Source organism: Phascolarctos cinereus, unplaced genomic scaffold, assembly GCF_003287225.1.
Source record: "Phascolarctos cinereus isolate Bilbo 61053 unplaced genomic scaffold, phaCin_HiC Scaffold_1;HRSCAF=81, whole genome shotgun sequence".
NCBI classification, from domain to species: domain Eukaryota; kingdom Metazoa; phylum Chordata; class Mammalia; order Diprotodontia; family Phascolarctidae; genus Phascolarctos; species Phascolarctos cinereus.
This window is the reverse complement of record NW_027555514.1, coordinates 181,766,075-181,784,787: the sequence shown is the minus strand read 5'-3', so window position 1 is coordinate 181,784,787 and position 18,713 is coordinate 181,766,075. Positions and strand designations below refer to the sequence as shown.

General features: G+C 35.7%; 1 protein-coding gene across 4 annotated transcripts in view; it reads right to left on the bottom strand.

Annotated features, from left to right (window-relative positions):
- EPS8 (EGFR pathway substrate 8, signaling adaptor) overlaps nucleotides 1-18,713 on the bottom strand; it is a 250,410-nt gene that overhangs the window by 8,481 nt on the left and 223,216 nt on the right. For all 4 annotated transcript variants that reach the window (XM_078155350.1, XM_020994273.2, XM_078155347.1 and 1 more), the window contains 2 exons: nucleotides 16,208-16,351; nucleotides 4,985-5,210 (listed from right to left, as the gene is read on the bottom strand). In XM_078155350.1, the coding sequence (XP_078011476.1) occupies nucleotides 4,985-5,210; nucleotides 16,208-16,351 (370 nt within the window). The remainder of the gene's footprint in view (nucleotides 1-4,984; nucleotides 5,211-16,207; nucleotides 16,352-18,713) is intronic.

The window sequence follows — 18,713 nt, the reverse complement described above, 5'->3', positions numbered from 1 at the left end:
GAGGAAAGGAGAGGAGAGGCATAGGATCTAACTTTGGGGAATACCCATATTTAATAGGAGGGAGATGGATGACTGAGAAGCATTCAGAGAATGACCAGGAGAATGAGATAAGAGCAATGCTAAATCCAAGGAAGGAGAGAGTAACCAGAAGAGGAGGTGATCCACAATGTCAAAAGCTGTTGGGAGGTTAAGAACATTGAGGAATAAGAAAAAAAAAGTGCATGGATTTATCAGTTAACAGATAATGTGCTCCATCATTGTACCAACCAGCTTCCTCTAATGTGGAGAAGAGATAAAGAAGTTTATGATGAGAACTCTCAATATTTTTCTACTCTCAAACCACTGGATGCTACTAGAGGAAGGTGAACTGAGGTCTTAAATGAGGAATGAATGAATGAATGAACAAACACGTATTAAGTGCTTATTATGTGCAAAGTATTTTGTTAAGTGCTGCAGATACAAATAGAAAAGCAAGACTCTACTCTCAAGGAGCTCATTTTTATAATTCTAATACAGATGGAAGGTTTCATGTGTAAATCAGAAGAAAAAGTTATATGATCCTTGCTGGTAACACTGGAGACTGAAGATAAGAACAAATGATGGTCAACATGGCAAGTTTTTATAGAAGAAGGGAAAGGCCCAAGGGGTAGACTTAGCAACAATGGGGACAACGATGGAGGCCAAGGCATCCTCCGAGACTCAGGTAAGGGGGCAGAGGATGAGTGACAATGTAGGAGTTTATAGATGTGAGTGGCATGAAGGAGGAAATTTATTTATGTAGCACATTTATATAGCACCTACTACGTACCAGATACTGTGCTTTAGAAATACAATCTCACTGAATCCTCACAGCAATTCTGCAAGGTAGGTACTATTATTATTTTATAGTTAAAGAAACTGAGGCAAACAGATATCTTGCCCAAGTTCCACAGTTAGTAAGTGTCTGAGGATGGATTTGAACTCAGGTCTTTCTGACTCTGGGGTCAGCCTTCCATCCACTGCACCAACTAGCTGCCTCTAATGTGGAAAAGAGGAGATGAGGAAGTTTATCATGAATGTACTCATTATTTTCAGTAAAGTAGATAAAGCACAGAAACAAGACATTGCTCTGGAAGGTTTCAACTGAAAATCAGTTGGAAAAGTCCCATGGTCTTTAAGATGGAGTATCAAAACAGATATTAATGCCATTTCCACTGATTAAAATCCTACCAGTTTCTATGTTGAACTCTTTGACAGTGCCAAGGACTGTGGTGACAGAAACTTTGCTTTCTCAGGCTTCAGTGAACCATGTTGTCTATACCCCCTACCAGAACATATTGCATTTCCATAGAGGTTGCTTCCTAGGATGTTGTCTGAGGGGTATTAGGCTGGAAACAATGCTATGCCAAAGGTTCCTTGGGTTCTTGGGTTCTGGGTTCTGGGCTGTGTCCATCAGGGTCTGAGGGAAGGTGGTGGTGGTTTGACTTGCACAGTACATGCTGTCTTCTGTCTCTCCCTCAAAGTACCTTGCTGCTACAGCTAGGCTGGCTTGCTTACTCTGTGTGTGGCTTTTGGTCGACCATTGGTGGGAATGGCCATCCCTTTTTCCATAGGAGTTGCTTCCCTATATGATAGCTTGACTAAAAGCAGGACCAGTGGTCTAAAGGGGATGCCACTCCCAGGGCACCTGTGCCCATCTGCTTGTTCATAGAAGTTATTGCTGGTAGTGATGGGGAAGGTGGGCCCCCTCTCCACAATGATTTCTTTCCTCAATAATGCTTGTGGGGACAAAGTTGGAAACGGGTCTAATGGTTTGTTGGGAATTGCTGTTTCTAAGGCTCTTGGAAGACAGTTGGTACAGTTTCTGTGTGGAGTGTGGCAGCAGCCAAATGAAGATTAATTAAGTAATTGCTGTGATGTAGTGGCATTAGGTGACTAATTTGTACTGGACCCAAATTGAATGATCTTGTTGACTTCTTCTAGTAGCATCCAGTGGTTTGAGAGTAGAATAGGGAACACAGATGGTGGCGATGACCCACGTTGAGGACTAGTAGGCTATGAACAGCAGGGAAACAAAGAGGCAAGAGATTCAACAATGGTGCCTTATTGAACTGGTTAGCTCTAGGATTAAGATGTAAAGGGAAAAAAGTGAGAACTGAACAGATGAGAAATACTAGAAGAATGAGGAAGTACTTAGGGACCAGAGGTCACAGTGAGGGCATAAAGCAAATGGAATGTGGGAGTGGGAGAAATTGTAGGATACGAGGTTGTGTTCTGAGGGCAAAATTTCAGTTAAATTTTTTTTTGGTTGTTGTGATAGAGGGTTTAAGGTGTCATTACTCTTGGGAGTGGCTAAGGCAGGAGAAAAACTGTGGTCACAGGCTATTAGGCTGATGAAATAGGATGCTAAGGTATCCAAAAAATTATCAACATATTGTAGTGTACAAGGATGGCAGCAGGAGTTGAAGTATAGAGCAAAATTATGAACTCATTGTGGAATAAGGAAGCATTAACTAGAGATTGACAAATGACAGCAACTAGGATCAGGCTAACATAGTCAAATGGAATGAATTTCAAAACTGGGAGATGTTACTGAGTGACGGTCTGAAATTGGCAGTGGGGAAGCTCCTGAAAGAAAGTGTAGACAGCACAGGAGGGGGAAGAAAGGAAAAAAAGGTGTCTACAAAAGGAACATTTATGTGAATATGGACAAGTCATTTAATCTCTCTGAGATTCAGTTTCCTGAATTTAAAATTTTAAAAATTTAATTTAAAAACATATATCATCACTGCCATTTCTGTGTATACTTGGTCTAGTCCAGCTGGTTTTCCCTTTTTGTTCTCTGTCATTAACACCTCCTGTATAAGCATATCCAAGACTGTGATGTTAGACTCCAAATGAGGTAGTTCTACTGTCCTTGATATTGAAGAGATTGCAATGTAAATCTCTCCAAGTCCTTTCTGTCTTTCATTTGCTTGGTTTCCTTTCAATTTCATACTTAAATGATGCCATGATATCTTTATTTAGTTGGGTTTGTCACCAATCTTTCTTTAAATTGGCTTTCCTCCTCACTGGCTCTCCCTATTTTATGAGGCATAATGCTTTCATCATTATTTTCCCATAAGTCAAAAAAAAGTAATTGATATCTTTTGTTTTTATGTCACATTCATTTCCAAGTGTATGACTGTCACTACCCCTACCCAGAGGGCCATCTCTTGCTACAAAGGATAGAAAGAACTGAAGCAAAGTGAGCAAAACTAAGGGAACAATGTATAAAATGATAACCTTATTGAGAAAAAAAAAAACATTTTGAAAGACTTTAGGATACCAAGCAGTGGAAAATAGGAGTTCAAAAGGATGAAGATAAAACACACCACTCATTTAGTGACAGAGCAGTGCTTAATGAAAAATTAAAGAAAGACACCCATTTTCAGAATTCTGCAGTTATGTATTGAGGGATTTTTTTTCCTTTAAAATAAAATTTGCTTGGGGAATAGAAAATACAGAATAATTTAAAAAAACTTTTTAGCTGAAATAAAAATAGTAAAATATTTTTAAATGGAAAGGAAAGAAGGGGAAAAAGCAGTGCATCAAAAATAATATCAAACAGTCGGCCAGTATATGCAAAATTCCCTACCCAGAGTCCCCCACTTCTTCCCCATGAGATTTTTTGAAAGGGAGAAGAAATCTAAGAATAGCTTGAGGGGATAGTAGGGTCAACTGAAGGTTTGTTAGGATAGGGAGATTAGGGAGACTTGTAGGCAGCAGGAAAGCTATAGATAGGAAGAAACTGAAAATTAAGGAGAGGGGAATGATTGTAGGTTCCAGCTGCCAGAGGAGATGGGAAGGGATCAACGGTTTTCAAGGTTACAAACAGAAGAGTCAGTCTTGGTAAGGAGAAAGGCTGCTTTGTCATCAGAGACTGGAGAAGGTGGGACATAATATCAACGGATTTCCAGATGAAAAAGAAGAAAGTCATTGTGAATTTCCTCTAGCAATATCACAAGGTTGCTGTGAGGATCAAATGAGCTAATATTTGTTAAGTGCTTAGCACAGTGTCTAACACATAGTAGGCACTTAATAAATGATTGTTCTCTCCCAGTTCTCATTCCTGCTAATTTCTGTGTAAAATATATGGATGTCAAAGTCTTCTTCAGAGAGGGAAATGGAAAGACTGAAGGGAGAAGAAAAGGTTTGGAAGAATGTGGAAAGTATAATAAAGTCAATTGTGGAAGTTTAAAAGCATTGGCTTGCTGTATTAAGAGATTAGTTAAAATTAGATAACAAATTTGAAGAGGACCTAGTCAATATATTTATGTAACTTCCTCTAGTATTATTCAGCAGTATGTGAGTAAGAGTGGAGAAGGTGGAGGATGCGGGTAATCCAGGGGTTGAGGAAAGCATGACTGACGATAGCTTAAAGAACAGAGTATAGTTGACGATTTAACTATAAGGTCAACATTGGGAAGGGAGGAAAATGAAGCCTGAGTAGGGGTGATGGACAGATAGACACTGAAGGATAGATGAACAGGAGGCAAAGGTGAAGAGAAAGAATACTTTAAGGTAAACAAAACCTAAGGACAAAAGAAAGAATAGCAAGTGATGGTAAAACATGGACATTTCAGAGTTCTTGATCATGAATGAAGAATACAATATAGTTTACGGTTGTCACTACATGCATTTGAAGCAGAACAAAAGTGTCGATTTTGGCAGTTAAAGAGGATGATGACCAGGGTTGCAGAGTGTTTGCGGGAATCTAAACATGCATTCTGAAGTCCTCAAATACGAGGGCAGAGATTGCTTCCAACACTGAGACACTGTGATTCTTAAACATGTTTTTTCAAATTATTTGAAAATTATGTTAATATGTTATTAACTATTATGTTATATATAATTAACTATTAAACATATTTAGGGTAAAAATGCTTCACTTGTAATAAAATTGGGAATGCATTATTTCACTAAATAAACAGCAGATATTTTCCCGCCACCTTCAGAAACTTACGATCTACAGGAAGTTGTTTATGTCTCTGGCTGTCTCGGACGATACTGCCTCCACTGTCACTGGAGTTGCTGTTCTGGCGAGTAACATTCGCTGGTACCTTTGACACATTAATAGGAGCTGGTGCAGATGGCGGAAGAGGGACAGGGGCTGATGCGGGTACTGGAGGAGGCGGAGAGGGAGCTGAAGGAGTATCGGTGGGTCTGGGACCATAGTCCATCCTTTGTTTCTAAATAGAGGCAAATGATTATAGTTTACCACCAAATATTAAAGTAAAAGCAAGCTTTAAAAAAGAAAAAAAAACTATAAATGTTTTTGTAGCTATGTATAGCTGACGTTTATACGGCACTTATTATGTGCTAGGCACTGTGCCAAGCATTTTACAATTCTATGTCACGTGATCCTCACAACAACCCTAGGAGGTAGATGCTATTATTATCCCCATTTACAGCTGAGGAAACCGAGGCAGAGGTTAAGTGACTTGTCCAGGGTAACACAGCCAGTGTCTGAAGTCAAATTTGAACTCGGGTCATTCTGACTCCAAGTTTAGCATTCTCTCCTCTGTAGCAATTAGCTGTCCCATAGAATTCTTCGATAACAAATCATTGGATACATTATTTTTAATATCTTTGCAACTACAGACAGTTTCCAAAATGCCACAGGTTATATCTTGATAAAGGTTCAGCCTTTGAGGACTTTGCCTATAGCACAATGTTACAGCTCAAATTAGTATCACAATATTAAGTTTCCAATAAATAACAAAAATTTCAAGAATATCAGAAAGTCCTCACACATTAGTTTACTCACATTGATCCAACCTAGATCAAATATAAACTGGTCAATGTATTAGTTATCCTAATAGTCATTCAAAAGTTAATACTATGGTAGCAGTAAAACATCATTATAGTACATTTCTTCATTTTAAACAATGATGTGCTATAGATGAAGAAATAAATTCAGATATTTGAGTGACTTCATACCCTTTCCCCTATTCCATAAGACAGTGGTATTGCTTTCAGGAGATCAGTGGAATATTCTTTAAAAATAAAATAAAATATAATGCTACTTATGGCAGGCTACTATTTCTCAAATGATCTCCCTTTCTATGATTATTTTATACCACTATCCCAAATAAGGCATTCTCTTTATTAAAAAGGCAATATTTTGGAAAGTCAGCTTAAATTTATAATGTAGTCTTTATCTTCATTCTTGTGATTGTAACTTATAAATAGAAATATTAATGTGGAAAATTGTGTATGAAAATTTAGATGGATTTGATATAAGTGTGATGATTAGATTAGTTTAATTAAGCCTAAAATACCAATTTAAAACTGTTACAGTGACTGAAAAAATGCAGTCAAAATGCTGTATCAAAACAGAAATCATTTAATTGACAAATGCACTTCAAATTTTAAAAAGCTACCTTTTCTCAATATTCTAAGATACCTCACATTACTGAAACATCAATCAGAGACAAACTTCAAGGTAAGTATAAGTACCATGAGAAGTAAAAGAAAATTCCACTTGATACCCTTTAAAAATTTGACAATTCTAGCAGAAGAACATTTGTTTTCAATTCTGTATTGGCACAAATATAACACAAAGTTAAATATTTTAACAGGGGATAAGAGAATTGAAAATGCACATAAACCACTGTTTCATTTAAATTTGATCCAGAAAATTACCATATTAACTCTCGGTAACATTTTCTTCACATCTGCACTTTGGAATCCTGATTTAGGAGTGAATCTTTTAATTTTATGGCATTATTCTAAAAGTTGCCACTCCTCAGCCAATGGGTAAAGAAAAGGTGAGGAAAGATAGAAGAATGAGAGAATGGAAATCAAAAGGGGAAACAATATGTACATTATCCATGTTTACATTGTTCTTTAGAAGCAAAGTCATTCAACCTCAAGAAATGCTAAATGTGTAATAAAGGAGAACATCACAGCTCTACTAAAAACAAAAAGTATTTCTATATTTGTGCCAATAGGTAAAGCCATTAAAATACAGAATTGTAAATGGCAAATACTACCAAAATCAATTGTTTATAAACAAAAAAATCCAAGGGATATAAGATATTCCTTTAACATAAAACTCTAATGCACATAATTATGAGATGTCATGCTCATAAATATTTCTGAGGCAAAAATAATAACAGCTAGCATTTATATAGTGCTCCAAGGTGTTAAAAGGTCTTTAGAAATATCTCTTTTTTATCCTCACAAAACCTGGGAAGCAGGTATTATTATTATACCTATTTTACAGATGCCTGTAGTCACACAGCTAATAAGTATCTGATTTGAACTCTGGTCTTGTGGATTTTAGGTACTCTGCTCTATTCACTGTGCCATCTAATCACTTTAAGAAGTGGCAAAGAGTAAATTCTTTTTAGAATTCAAACTCAGAAATGCTCATTGATATGAATGCTATAATGCATTTGAATTTTCTCCTATCACAAAAGTAAGAATCTCTAGTATTTCTCTGTCCTGTAAGTGATTTCATAAAAACAAAACAAACAAAAAACCAAAACAACCTGAACATATTGTGTGTTACTGTCAGAGCCAAGTATGAAGGCAGGTATTCTAAAATCTTTTTGTCCCAAGCATCTGGCCTTGTTACATAATGAAACTGCTAGGTTGAAATGAAGGGGAAGGGAGAGGACTGGGGAGGGGTGGGGGGGCGGTTATGGGGTATGTAGGAGAACAAAGAGGTATATGTAGTTATGCATTAAACAGCACCTTCCGCAAGTAAAGAAACCAGCTATTTTTTAAATGTTTTTTTAATTCTAAAGAAAAAACTCACTTTCAAAAAAACTATTTTAAAAAATGACTACATACTTTTTTATGTATACCAATTTTCCACATCAAGTGGCAAGAAACAAAAATCATGAAAAACTGTTGCCCTTCCCCATTTCCCCCCAACTCATCATCTTTTCCTATTTAGAACAACAGCCAAGGCTGCTTATTATGAAAAATAAATTAAGGTTGTTTGACATTAGCTAGGAGTTTTGAGCTAGGAGACAAAAGTGAGTCAGCATTTACTTTTCTTTAACTACTCTTTACCCTTTTTTCTCTCCCTTTTCTTTCTCTTTCCCTCTCCCTTTATATTCACCTCCCTTTCTCTTATTCTCCCCTTGTTACAGATGTAAAGAGCTCTTAGCCCCAATGAATTCCAGTTCTGTAAAGCAGCATGTCAAACTCAAATGGAAATTGGGCTCAGTAATCTATACTCGGCCATATAATGTCTTAGTTTTAAAATGTAATATTTTAAATATTTAAAATGTAGTATCTCTTATTACATTTTATTTATTTTGTTCAATATTTACCACTGACAATTTAATCTGGTTCAGGATCACTTGCATGTTTTGACACCTCTGCTGTAAAATATATCGGGTGCCTAGATTGTTTTTTTTCTCGTGGGTCAAGGGTACTTAAAGCTGGGAAGAAAATAAATCCTCCTTAAGAATACAACTTTTCCATCATTTCTCTCCAAACACTTACTGTTATTATTGAGTCATTTTAATCATGTCTGACTCAGTGACCCCATTTGGGGTTTTCTTGGCAAAGATACTAGAGTATTTTGTCATTCCTTCTCCAGGTCATTATACAGATGAGGAAATTGAGACAAACAGGGTTAAGTGACTTGCCCAGGGTCACACAGTTGTCTATCTGAAGCCAGATTTGAATTCAGGTCGTTTGACTGTGCTCTACCCTCTGTGCCACCTAGATGCCCCTCTTTCCAAACATACTATCCATAAAAATGTTCTAGGTTGTTACAGTAATCTTTCATTCTAAGGGGAAGAATTTTTAGGAAAATGAGGAAAGTCTGCTGTAAAGATTGCTCCATTTGTAGTCCACCCAACTGCTAGCAAAGTACTCTGTACTTATACTGCTTAAGAACTGAATAGAATCTAATTGATTTTATCATGATTATGGTGTAATTTTAGGTATCTTGTAATAAGTCAAAACGGGATTCTCAAATTCTAGTGAAGCTTGCTAAGAATGCAAACTAAGGCTCAGAGAGATGTATAAAGAATTTTGATTAAGAAGAAAAACTGCATGATGAGAGTGAATTGCATAAATAAAAACAATAAAGACATAAAATAAGACTACTTTGTAGAATTTAAAGCTACTATGAATTATAAGCTCTTGTCTTAAAAACCTGGAAGAGTTGAATACACTGCTATAAAAACTAACCATCATTGGCACATATCAAGAGATGAAAAGCCAGAGGATGAATCCAACCATGTAGCTTAAAAACAAATTATCATGAAGGGAATGTGTATTACCTCAGACAGCTCTCCAAGTAATTGCTATTAGGAAAATGAAGCAAATCAGATGAGAAAATTGAGGCAATTGGGAAAATAAAATAATACTATCATTACATGTTATATGTGAAAACAAAAAGCATTAGTTTGTAAAGTTTTTGGTTGTTTTGTTGCTGTCGTTGTTGTTAATGAAATTATGTGTTCCTTGTCTTATAACCAAAGGAATTAATGCTGGAAGCTTTTCTGATTGGTCCTCATTACTATTATCTACCATGGCAAATTGAAAACAAACATGAAGATAGGTTGCGTTTTGTTGTATTTTGAAAGTACTATTAGTTTAAGTTTTAGGTTTAAACTTTTGAATAATAAAATAAAATAGGCTTCCATCTTATTCTTCCTCTCCTATAACTTAGGAGTAAGAAAATGCATACTTTGTTAGATAAGACCTCCTTATCTTAGATTTTTTTCTTCTGTCTTTAAGGATTACAATTAGTTACATTTTTCAGAACCTGTAAAGCTCATTGGTATAGCCAACAGCTTGTACCTTCATTGTAGAAAAGCCAAGGGCAATGAATTCCAAACAGAAAACTTGACTACATGGGATTGTATACTGGTGACGGAATTTGAAAACTGCCAACCCTCTAAATTACAACTACCCAACTATCAAAAAAATTATATGGACACCATTTCCATGTCTGAAACTAAAATGTTACTGCAACTTAACATGTGTAGTATGAAAATTGTTCAGGAAAGAACAACTAATATTCAAAGATCCCTCCATAGATAGAAGGCTATAAAATTATAGAATGGGTCAGAAAAAAAAGAATGATGCATACTGAAAGAGGGAAAGTAGTTACCAGCAAGTAAAGGAGTACTGATATCACCAGGTATCTTGGACAACTAGCAACCTATGAATGTTGCAACTAATTGTTAGTGCCTTCTCCCTCAAATTATTTTGTATTTATTTGTCTGTTTACAGTGGTACTTCTCAATAGAACAAAAGCTCCTTTGGACCAAGGGCTGTCTTGATGTTTGCCTCTTTATTTATGGTGCTTCGCACATAGCAGTCATTTAAATCACTTTCAATAAATTGAACATTTACCCAGTGCCATGAGAACAGAGGATACCCAGTCTATAATTCATGATTATAAGAAGGAAAGGCCATCTTCCTTCCTCTGTCCCCACCCCATTCACACCTTCAAATACCTGTCACAAAACCTTAAAATTTCTAGGGAGAAAAACAATATAAAGAGAAGTCTTTTTTTTCTACAATTAAAGGAAAAGCTTAAAATGTAAAAGACACGGCAAACAGAACCACAACAACATACCAATCCATGCTAAAATGTAACAGAATGTGACATCAGATCTTTCTCTGAGGAAAAGCTTATATGAGGCAGGAGGATAAAACAGTCTAAGAGTAATACTTAATGTAAAGGTGTCATAGAGAGAGGCAAAGAAAAGGAACTAATACACAATTTTTTTCTGGAGCAAAACCATGAGTGAGCATAAGCTGCTTCTTTGAGTAAAGTTTGCTAAAGACAAGACCTCCTTTATTAACCAGTAATTTCTTATAGAGTTGTAAAGAATTAGTTCGTGTACTATTTTTTCTTGATAGGAAATGCATGGGTTGAATAGGTAGAACTCATCTAAGCCATTTTCAAAGGTGAAAAATCACCTTACTTAACTAATTTCATATTAAGCTCTAATTAAGCCTTTTAATTAAGTCTGTATTCCTGTCTAATTAAATTTCTATTCTTGAAAAGTTAAGGCCTATATTCAAAGAATTCTAGATGTGGTCATGCCAACTCATGTGACAGGAGTTTGAAACTGAACTTTGAAAGGTGAAATGAGAGTTTGAAAAGCAGTTTGAAATGAGAAATTGCATTACTGAGTAATGAAGTGAATTGTCCACAGTTGGAGAAATAGCTTATGGCAAAGTCACTTCCATCTCCAATTCTACTACCTTTTCCAGTGATATCATTCTGTTAGACAAAGCTCTGTGGTGATCACCTTTCTCCTTCAAACTGTCACTGCCTTTCACTGTATGAGTCTTTTTTTTTTGACCCCCTTCTCTAAATTTTTTGGAGGTACCAGGAATGAACCCAAGGCCAGCCTTACATCCCAACAGAGCAGGTGATCACATGATGTGTTTCACAGAAACTAAGAAATGGAAGGGACTCAGAAGAACTAGCTAATCCAAACCTTCCGGTTGTCAAGTGATCGTTCAGCTTCTGCTTGGAAAATATCCAGCAAACTTCCCAAGAAACTCATTTGAAGTATGGACAACTCAAATTGTTGTTTCTTATATCAAGTCTAAATCTAATTCTCTTTTAACTTTATCCATATTTCTAGTTTTGGTTTCTGCAGCCAAGCTGAATGATATAATCCCTCTCCCATATTAGATCCTCTTAAATACTTAAATATACTAGAATTATTTTTGATGTATATAAATTAATACTATCAATAAAGTACTATTTGTTTTGTTTTGCTTTTTAGCTACACATTTTTCAGTACAGGTTCCCCAAGTCTTTCTCTGGAAAGCCATTATGCTTCCTTGGAGCTTTGAGATCATGGATTCCCAGAATTTCAGAGGTGAAAAGGTCCTTATAAATGGTTTACACCAATCTCTTATTTTATAGAGGAGAAAACTGAGGACCAGAGAGGAAGGTGACTTGCCAAAATATATCTCCATGCTTGCTTGATAGGAATGTTAGCACTCAATAGATTAGAAGCCAAATGGCAGCATCCAACATGGAGGTTTACTAGATTAAAGCTTCTCTTTTTGTTATTGTTGTTCAGTCATTTCAGTCGCATTCAACTCTTCATGACCCCATTTGGGGTTTTCTTGGCAAAGATACTAGACTGGTTTGCCATATCCTTCTGTAGCTTATTTTTTTTACAGATAAGGAAACTGAGGCAAATAGGGTTAAGTGACTTGCTCAGGGTCATATTAGTTTGAGGCTAGATTTGAACTCATGGAGACAAGTCTTTCTGACTCTAGGCCCAGAACTCTATACACTGCACCACCTAGCTACCCTAAAAGCTTCTCTATGTACCAGTAAATCAGATCCACTGGTTGAGGAATCTAGCTTCAGTGGTTTATCCATGATATGGCTAAAATTTTGTCACTGTGCTACAATGAACTGCAGGTATTTTGTTTCATCAATTGAGACCTTTTCATTTATGTCAGGTATACCTTTGACTGTGTGGTGAAGCCTATGGACTCCTCAGATTAATATTTTTAAATGCATAAAATTATATAGGGTTACAAAGAAAAGCAATTTTATTTAAATAAATTTGTCAAAAAGTACAAAAAAACCCAACAACCAAGTTCATGGACCCCAGATTAAGAGTCATGATTTAGGCCAACGCATATGATAGTACTGACAGATACTGACTATTATAATCCGTTTCCCAAAATAGTATGGTAGTACCTTAATATTTGGAACTATTCTATTCATTTTCAACTTTTATTTATGATTTAAGCTCGCTGAGAGCAATGAGTCTATCTTTTTGAAAAACCTTTTTTTAATCAGTTAAAATGAATAATTTATGCTGAAGTGTGTAGAAAATAATGATTTTATTTAGTTTCACAGTAGGGTAGTACAGAATGACAGAAAGGACACGGACTGCATTGAGGTGGGCCTGAGTTCATCTCTGATGCTTACTCCTGTCACCTGTGTGACTTTGGGCAGGTCATTTGCCCTTCCTGAGTCCCAGTTTTCTCATCTGTAAAATGGGGGGCGCAGAGAGAGGACTTGCTGAGTTTCCTTTCAGTTATAGATTTACGTTATGTTATCACTTCTAAGGGAAATGAGGGTTGCAAGAGTGATTTATGTAACTGCTTACTACCATACATTGCTGCTTATATTATTGTAATTAAATCAGTCTGTGAAATTCACAGAATAACAATTTCAGTACTACCTCAATTGCAAGAAAACCGTTCCAAAACATAGGCTATGCAGAGTAAAACCAGCATGATCACACAAGTTTCCAACATAAATAAAGACCCCTTAAGCTTCAAAATATATTACAGAAGAAAGTGAGAAAGACACACAGAGAGAAAGACAGAAACAGAGAAAGAATGAATGAACCTAATCTTACAACAAACCAATTACTTTAAAAAGTAAGGCCTAATCCTAAAACAAATAAAAAACAAAACTCCTACCCCCTACACACACACACATACACAAGCACACAGAGCTTCAACACACTTTTTTTTATCCATCACTTACATGCACAACTGCAACCATAAATGTACATAACTAAGTCAAATCCTGTTGAAAAGTTTAAAAAAAAAAGCTAGGAATGGGCAATTCTCAAAGGAAACATACACTTCTTCAGAGAAGAAAGACAAAGGTTTCAAATTTTAAAAACTCTCTTAGCTATATCAAAATTGCTTGTGAATGTGAGAAGTTATTTACAGGAATTACATACAGATAAAGGCTGTAGTTTGAGTTACGGTTCTGTTTAGAGGAAGGAAATGTATTTGTTGTCTAGCAAATGTCTTCCAGGCCTTTGTATGAATATTTCTTGACTAACTGTAAGCAGAAATACCTTTTCTATTGAAAAGTTATCTTATGACACTAGCAAGAACCCAGAAGTATAGGCTCAAACCAGATTGAAAAGCAAAACAAGGAGATTTCTGGATTTTGAAAGCAGAAATCTGGATTTAAAGGCAGAAGGGACATAAAAAAATTCTCATCTAATATTCATGTGAAAAAAAATCTAGTGGAAAGAAGAAGATTTAGAATATGAACTTAGGATCTCTGACTGCCAATCAGTCTGACTTATGTGTACTTGGCATATAGATACTTTAAATATTTTTTGACATGTTTATTGGAGGGGGTTATTTTGCCAGAGTTTGCCCACCCCTAGCTGTCACACAACAAAAAAGGAAAAAAACCCTCTAATAGATAGCTATGACTATATCTATCTAGTTACACGTAGATAGATATATTTATCACTACAAATGGAAGCCCTTGGCCTGTGCATGCCTATATGCATGCGCGCACACACATGCACAAATACAAACACAAGGATCCACTAGGAGAGGTTTTTTTCATGCAGTGCTTCTTGTTATAAACCACAAGGTCAAACAAATAAAAAATAATCCAATTAAGTCAAAAGTACAGACATAAGTTCAGTTGAAGTAGAAATACTCAGTTACTGGTTAGGCAATAAGTAAACATGATCTCATAGATAAGCCAAGAAGCTAAGGCATCCAGAAGGTGAAATAAAATGTACATGACAGCAATAACATCCTAAAGGCAAACAATTGGAAACTTGTTTTGTTAATTATTGCTGTCTTTTTTTTAAAAAGAAAAATATGTTTAAATCTAAGATAGAAATTTAAATTCAAAGTCCTACAAGAAATGAAATATTTTTTAGGTAAGGTAAGTAATCCCATACCTTAAATAATTCAAACTCCTTCTTTGGCATTAATAGCTAATAACAAATGATGAACATAAAATTAAATACTTAATATATCATGCACACATTTTGGACAAATGATAAATACATTTCAGTATCAGTTTTCCTTGACTGAAAGTGTATTTGACCTACCCACCAAAATATATATATTCTATATGCTAATTTAATCTTATATGGAATTCCATTTTATATATTGTATATGGCCAATTCCATGAATCATGGTGAAATCTCGAGTCAGTCCAAACAAATGGAAAGGTGTATCACTGTTCTAAGCTTAATATCATCAACAAATTAGCCAGAAGTATGTAGGTAACCTAAGGTGCTAAGAAATTCACCACAATTTTGGGTTGGGAAAGATACTACTTTCAAGTCTGAAATTGTAAATAAGACAAAACTACATCATGACACATCCAATATACTTTCTACACATGTTCATGCCATTATCCTTGGGCCTAATGTAAATCAGTTGTCAAGTTTCAGGGAGTTAAAAAAAAACCATTTTTTCCAGGCAATTTAGCAAGAGAGTCATATTAGTGTTAAGGAGCACATGTGGAGTGCCATTATACCCCCGGCATAACTAAATCAAAAGCACCATAGTTCAAAAATCCCAGGAGTGAGGAATATGGGTTGAAGCTATAGGAAGAGTCTGCAGTAGCTGCAGAAAGGTCTCTGGTGTGATTTGATAAGACAGATACATATACCTTCTATCTATATTAGTTTTATGTATATGTTGCATTTTCATTTTTAAAATAGAAAGCAAGGAAGCTTCTGAATCAGACTGGCCACATATCTTTGGTAGTCAGTGCAGGTTGCAGCTAAGCAGAGGTTATAGGAAAACCAGTCATAGGGCATATAGGATCTGAGTATTAGATTTCTTTGACTATGAATCTTTCTAGGCCTCAGGTTCCTTATCTGTAAAATGAGGTTTGATTAGGTGATCTCAATAATGCCTCTCAGCTCTGAATAGATGTTCCCATCTTCTTATAAAGTTTTGGTAGGCTTCTCTTAGCCTTACCTCCTAAACCCAAACAGGAAGGAATATGGTAAGGGCAAGCTTGAGATTAGGGGTGGGAGCATTATGGCAAAGCTTGGAGCAATGACTATTTTTCTTAATTGAAATATGTATGTAGCTGTGTGTATACTTATGTGCTACACATAAATCTGTTACTTCTTCCTGCTATAAGAGATGTTCTAGAATAAATTTCAGTGATTAAGAGTCAAAATGTGATTAAGCCTTGCCTTTCTTTTTTGACTGGATTTGTGATTTCATTGTTGTATGTTGCTCATGGTGAGGACCTTTCTCTTCCAATGCAGAATGGTACCTTCTCTGCCACTTGCAGTCTTAGAGAGCTGTTAGGGAAACTGAGAGAGTAAACAACTTTCCCAGCATCACATAGCCAAGAAGTGGCAGAGAAGAGAATTAAATATGTTTCCCTGTCTCTATACCTACTACACTATAATGATCAATTTGTAGATTGCCCATATTTAGAATAGTCAAAATTACATTAAGAAATTAATGGTACCTGTATAGTATGAGTATAAGGTGGATCAGCACGCCCTAATCCAGGCTCTTGGGGTCTCACAATATCTAAAATGTTATTTGGCACAAATCCAGAGTCTCCACTTGCACCGCGAACTTTCCACCATTGTTTTCTATCATCAAGAATCTGTAAAGAAAATTAAGAAATCACTTTAATATTAACATTAATCTATGACTACAATTCCACTTTTATTGGCATATCAGAATATTAATCAAGGACTTTTCATTTCTTAAAACATAATAGAAGCCATTCTCTAACCTGCAAATTGGCAAAGCTGGCAAAAAATGACAGTAGTTAAATGGTGGAAGAGTTGTGGAATGATAGGTACACTAATACATAGCTGATGGAGCTTTGAAATGGAATGATTGCTTTGGAAAGCAATTTGGAATTATGCAAACAAAGTAACTGAAGTGTCCACAACCTTTGAATCAGAGACTCCATTATTGTGCATATATTCCAAGGAAGCCATTGATAAGAAAGTTGCCATATACATTAAAATATTTCTAATGGCAAATTTTGTGATGCCAAAGAACTAGTAACTAAGTAGATGCCCATCAATAGGGAAATAACTAAAACTATGGTGTATATATGTAATGGAATATAACTGTGCTATAAAAAAATGACGTACGGTGTGAATACAGAGAAGGATGGAAAGATCTACATGAACTGATGCACAGTAAAGTGAGCAGAGCCAAGAAAACAGTATATAGAATAACTACAACAACAATGTAAATGGAAAGAATAACCACACACAAAAAATGAAGTGAATACAACACAATTATAAAGGTCAAGCTGTACTCAGATGAAGAGATAGGAGAGGACACTCCAACCCATCACTTTGTGGGCATGGGAGGTCCATAGTGTTACATGTGATACATATTTTTGGACTTTTTCAATGTATTGATCCGTTGTGCTAATTTTTCCTTGTCTTTTTTCTTTTCATCTTTAAAAATACTATTTGTTATAGGGAATGAGTTGTAGGAGAAAAAGGAAGATATACAGGGGATAACTGTGATGATATAAAAAATAGAAGACATTAATTAAAAATGTTAAAAAAAAGATTTATTTTTCATTATTTATCTTACAATTTCATCTTTCTATCATTCTCAGTTTCAAAATGAGAATTTCCATTACTAGTTCAGTATAGGTAAGTGTTAATACAGTCAATCTATATAATACTATTGCATCTAGAGACTGATATTGTCCGTGTATTTTCTGGTACTGTTAAATGATGTCTATGATCATTATTTGAGGCTAGAAGGGAAGAAGGTAAAAACCATTGTGATTCTAACCATCTAAGTCTTCCTCCTCCAAACAAGTTTCCTGTTTACTTTTGCAATCGCACATAAGCTTGACTATGAAGAAAATAGCTAGAACTCCCTAAGTGAACAATATTTTAAAAGGTAAAAGCAAAAAATAAAAAATGTTACTATATATTATGTACATCGATTTATATATCTATACATAAATCTATATGTAAAGATGAGGCAGGTTGTAAATTGACACACTTTTAAGGAGACAAATTGGCCAGAACCTCAAATTCATTTAGTTGTTTCAGCATACTTACATACATACATCCACACACATGTACTGGCAATAAAAAAAAAAGGCAAAAATACAGTTTTTGCCTACAAGGAACTCATACATTATTCTAATAGGAGAGAAAAAAATGGAAATAATTGTGTATGTATAAGATACAAACTTATATTTACATACACACATAACGTATACCTAATATTTGTGTGTCTATCTTTTACATACATAAAGACATGTATGTTGCTTCCCCCCGGAGACTGAGTGTCTTACAAGCAGTGACTACATTTTTGCCTTTCTTTGCATTGCCAGCACCTGTAGTACAATGCCTGGCAAATAGTAAATGCTTGTTGGCTGACTGCACAGGCTGAGCAACTCTTTGTATCCTCTCATTTGCTTGCTACAGGTAGTCCACCCAACATGCTGGAGGACTTCCTAGTTTTCTCCTCACATTACGAGGATATCATTGCTTCAACCAAGTCATCTATCTGTCATCTCTGACTTCATGAACAGGTCATCTTCTCTCTCTCTGTTTTTTCTTTTGGCTAGGCAACGGGGGTAAATGACTTGCCCAGGGGGTCACACAGCTAGTAAGTGTCAAGCGTCTGAGGCCAGATTTGAAGTCAGGTCCTCCTGACTCCATGGCCAGTGCTCTATCCACTGTGCCACCTAATTGCCCCCTATCTTCTCATCTAATCATACACTTTTCTGGTGACACTTATTTTACTCCTATTTTTAAAAGTTTCTCATTGATTATATATTGCAACTGACTCATATTTACACTGTGCTAAGAGATTTGCAAAGCACTTTACATATATTATCTCATTTGAGAGACAGCTAGGTGGCATAATGGATAGGGTGCTAGGCCTGGAGTCAGAAAGACGTGAGTTCAAGTCCAGCCTCAGATACTTACTAGCTGTATGGCCCTAAGTAAGTCACTAAACCCAGTTTGCTT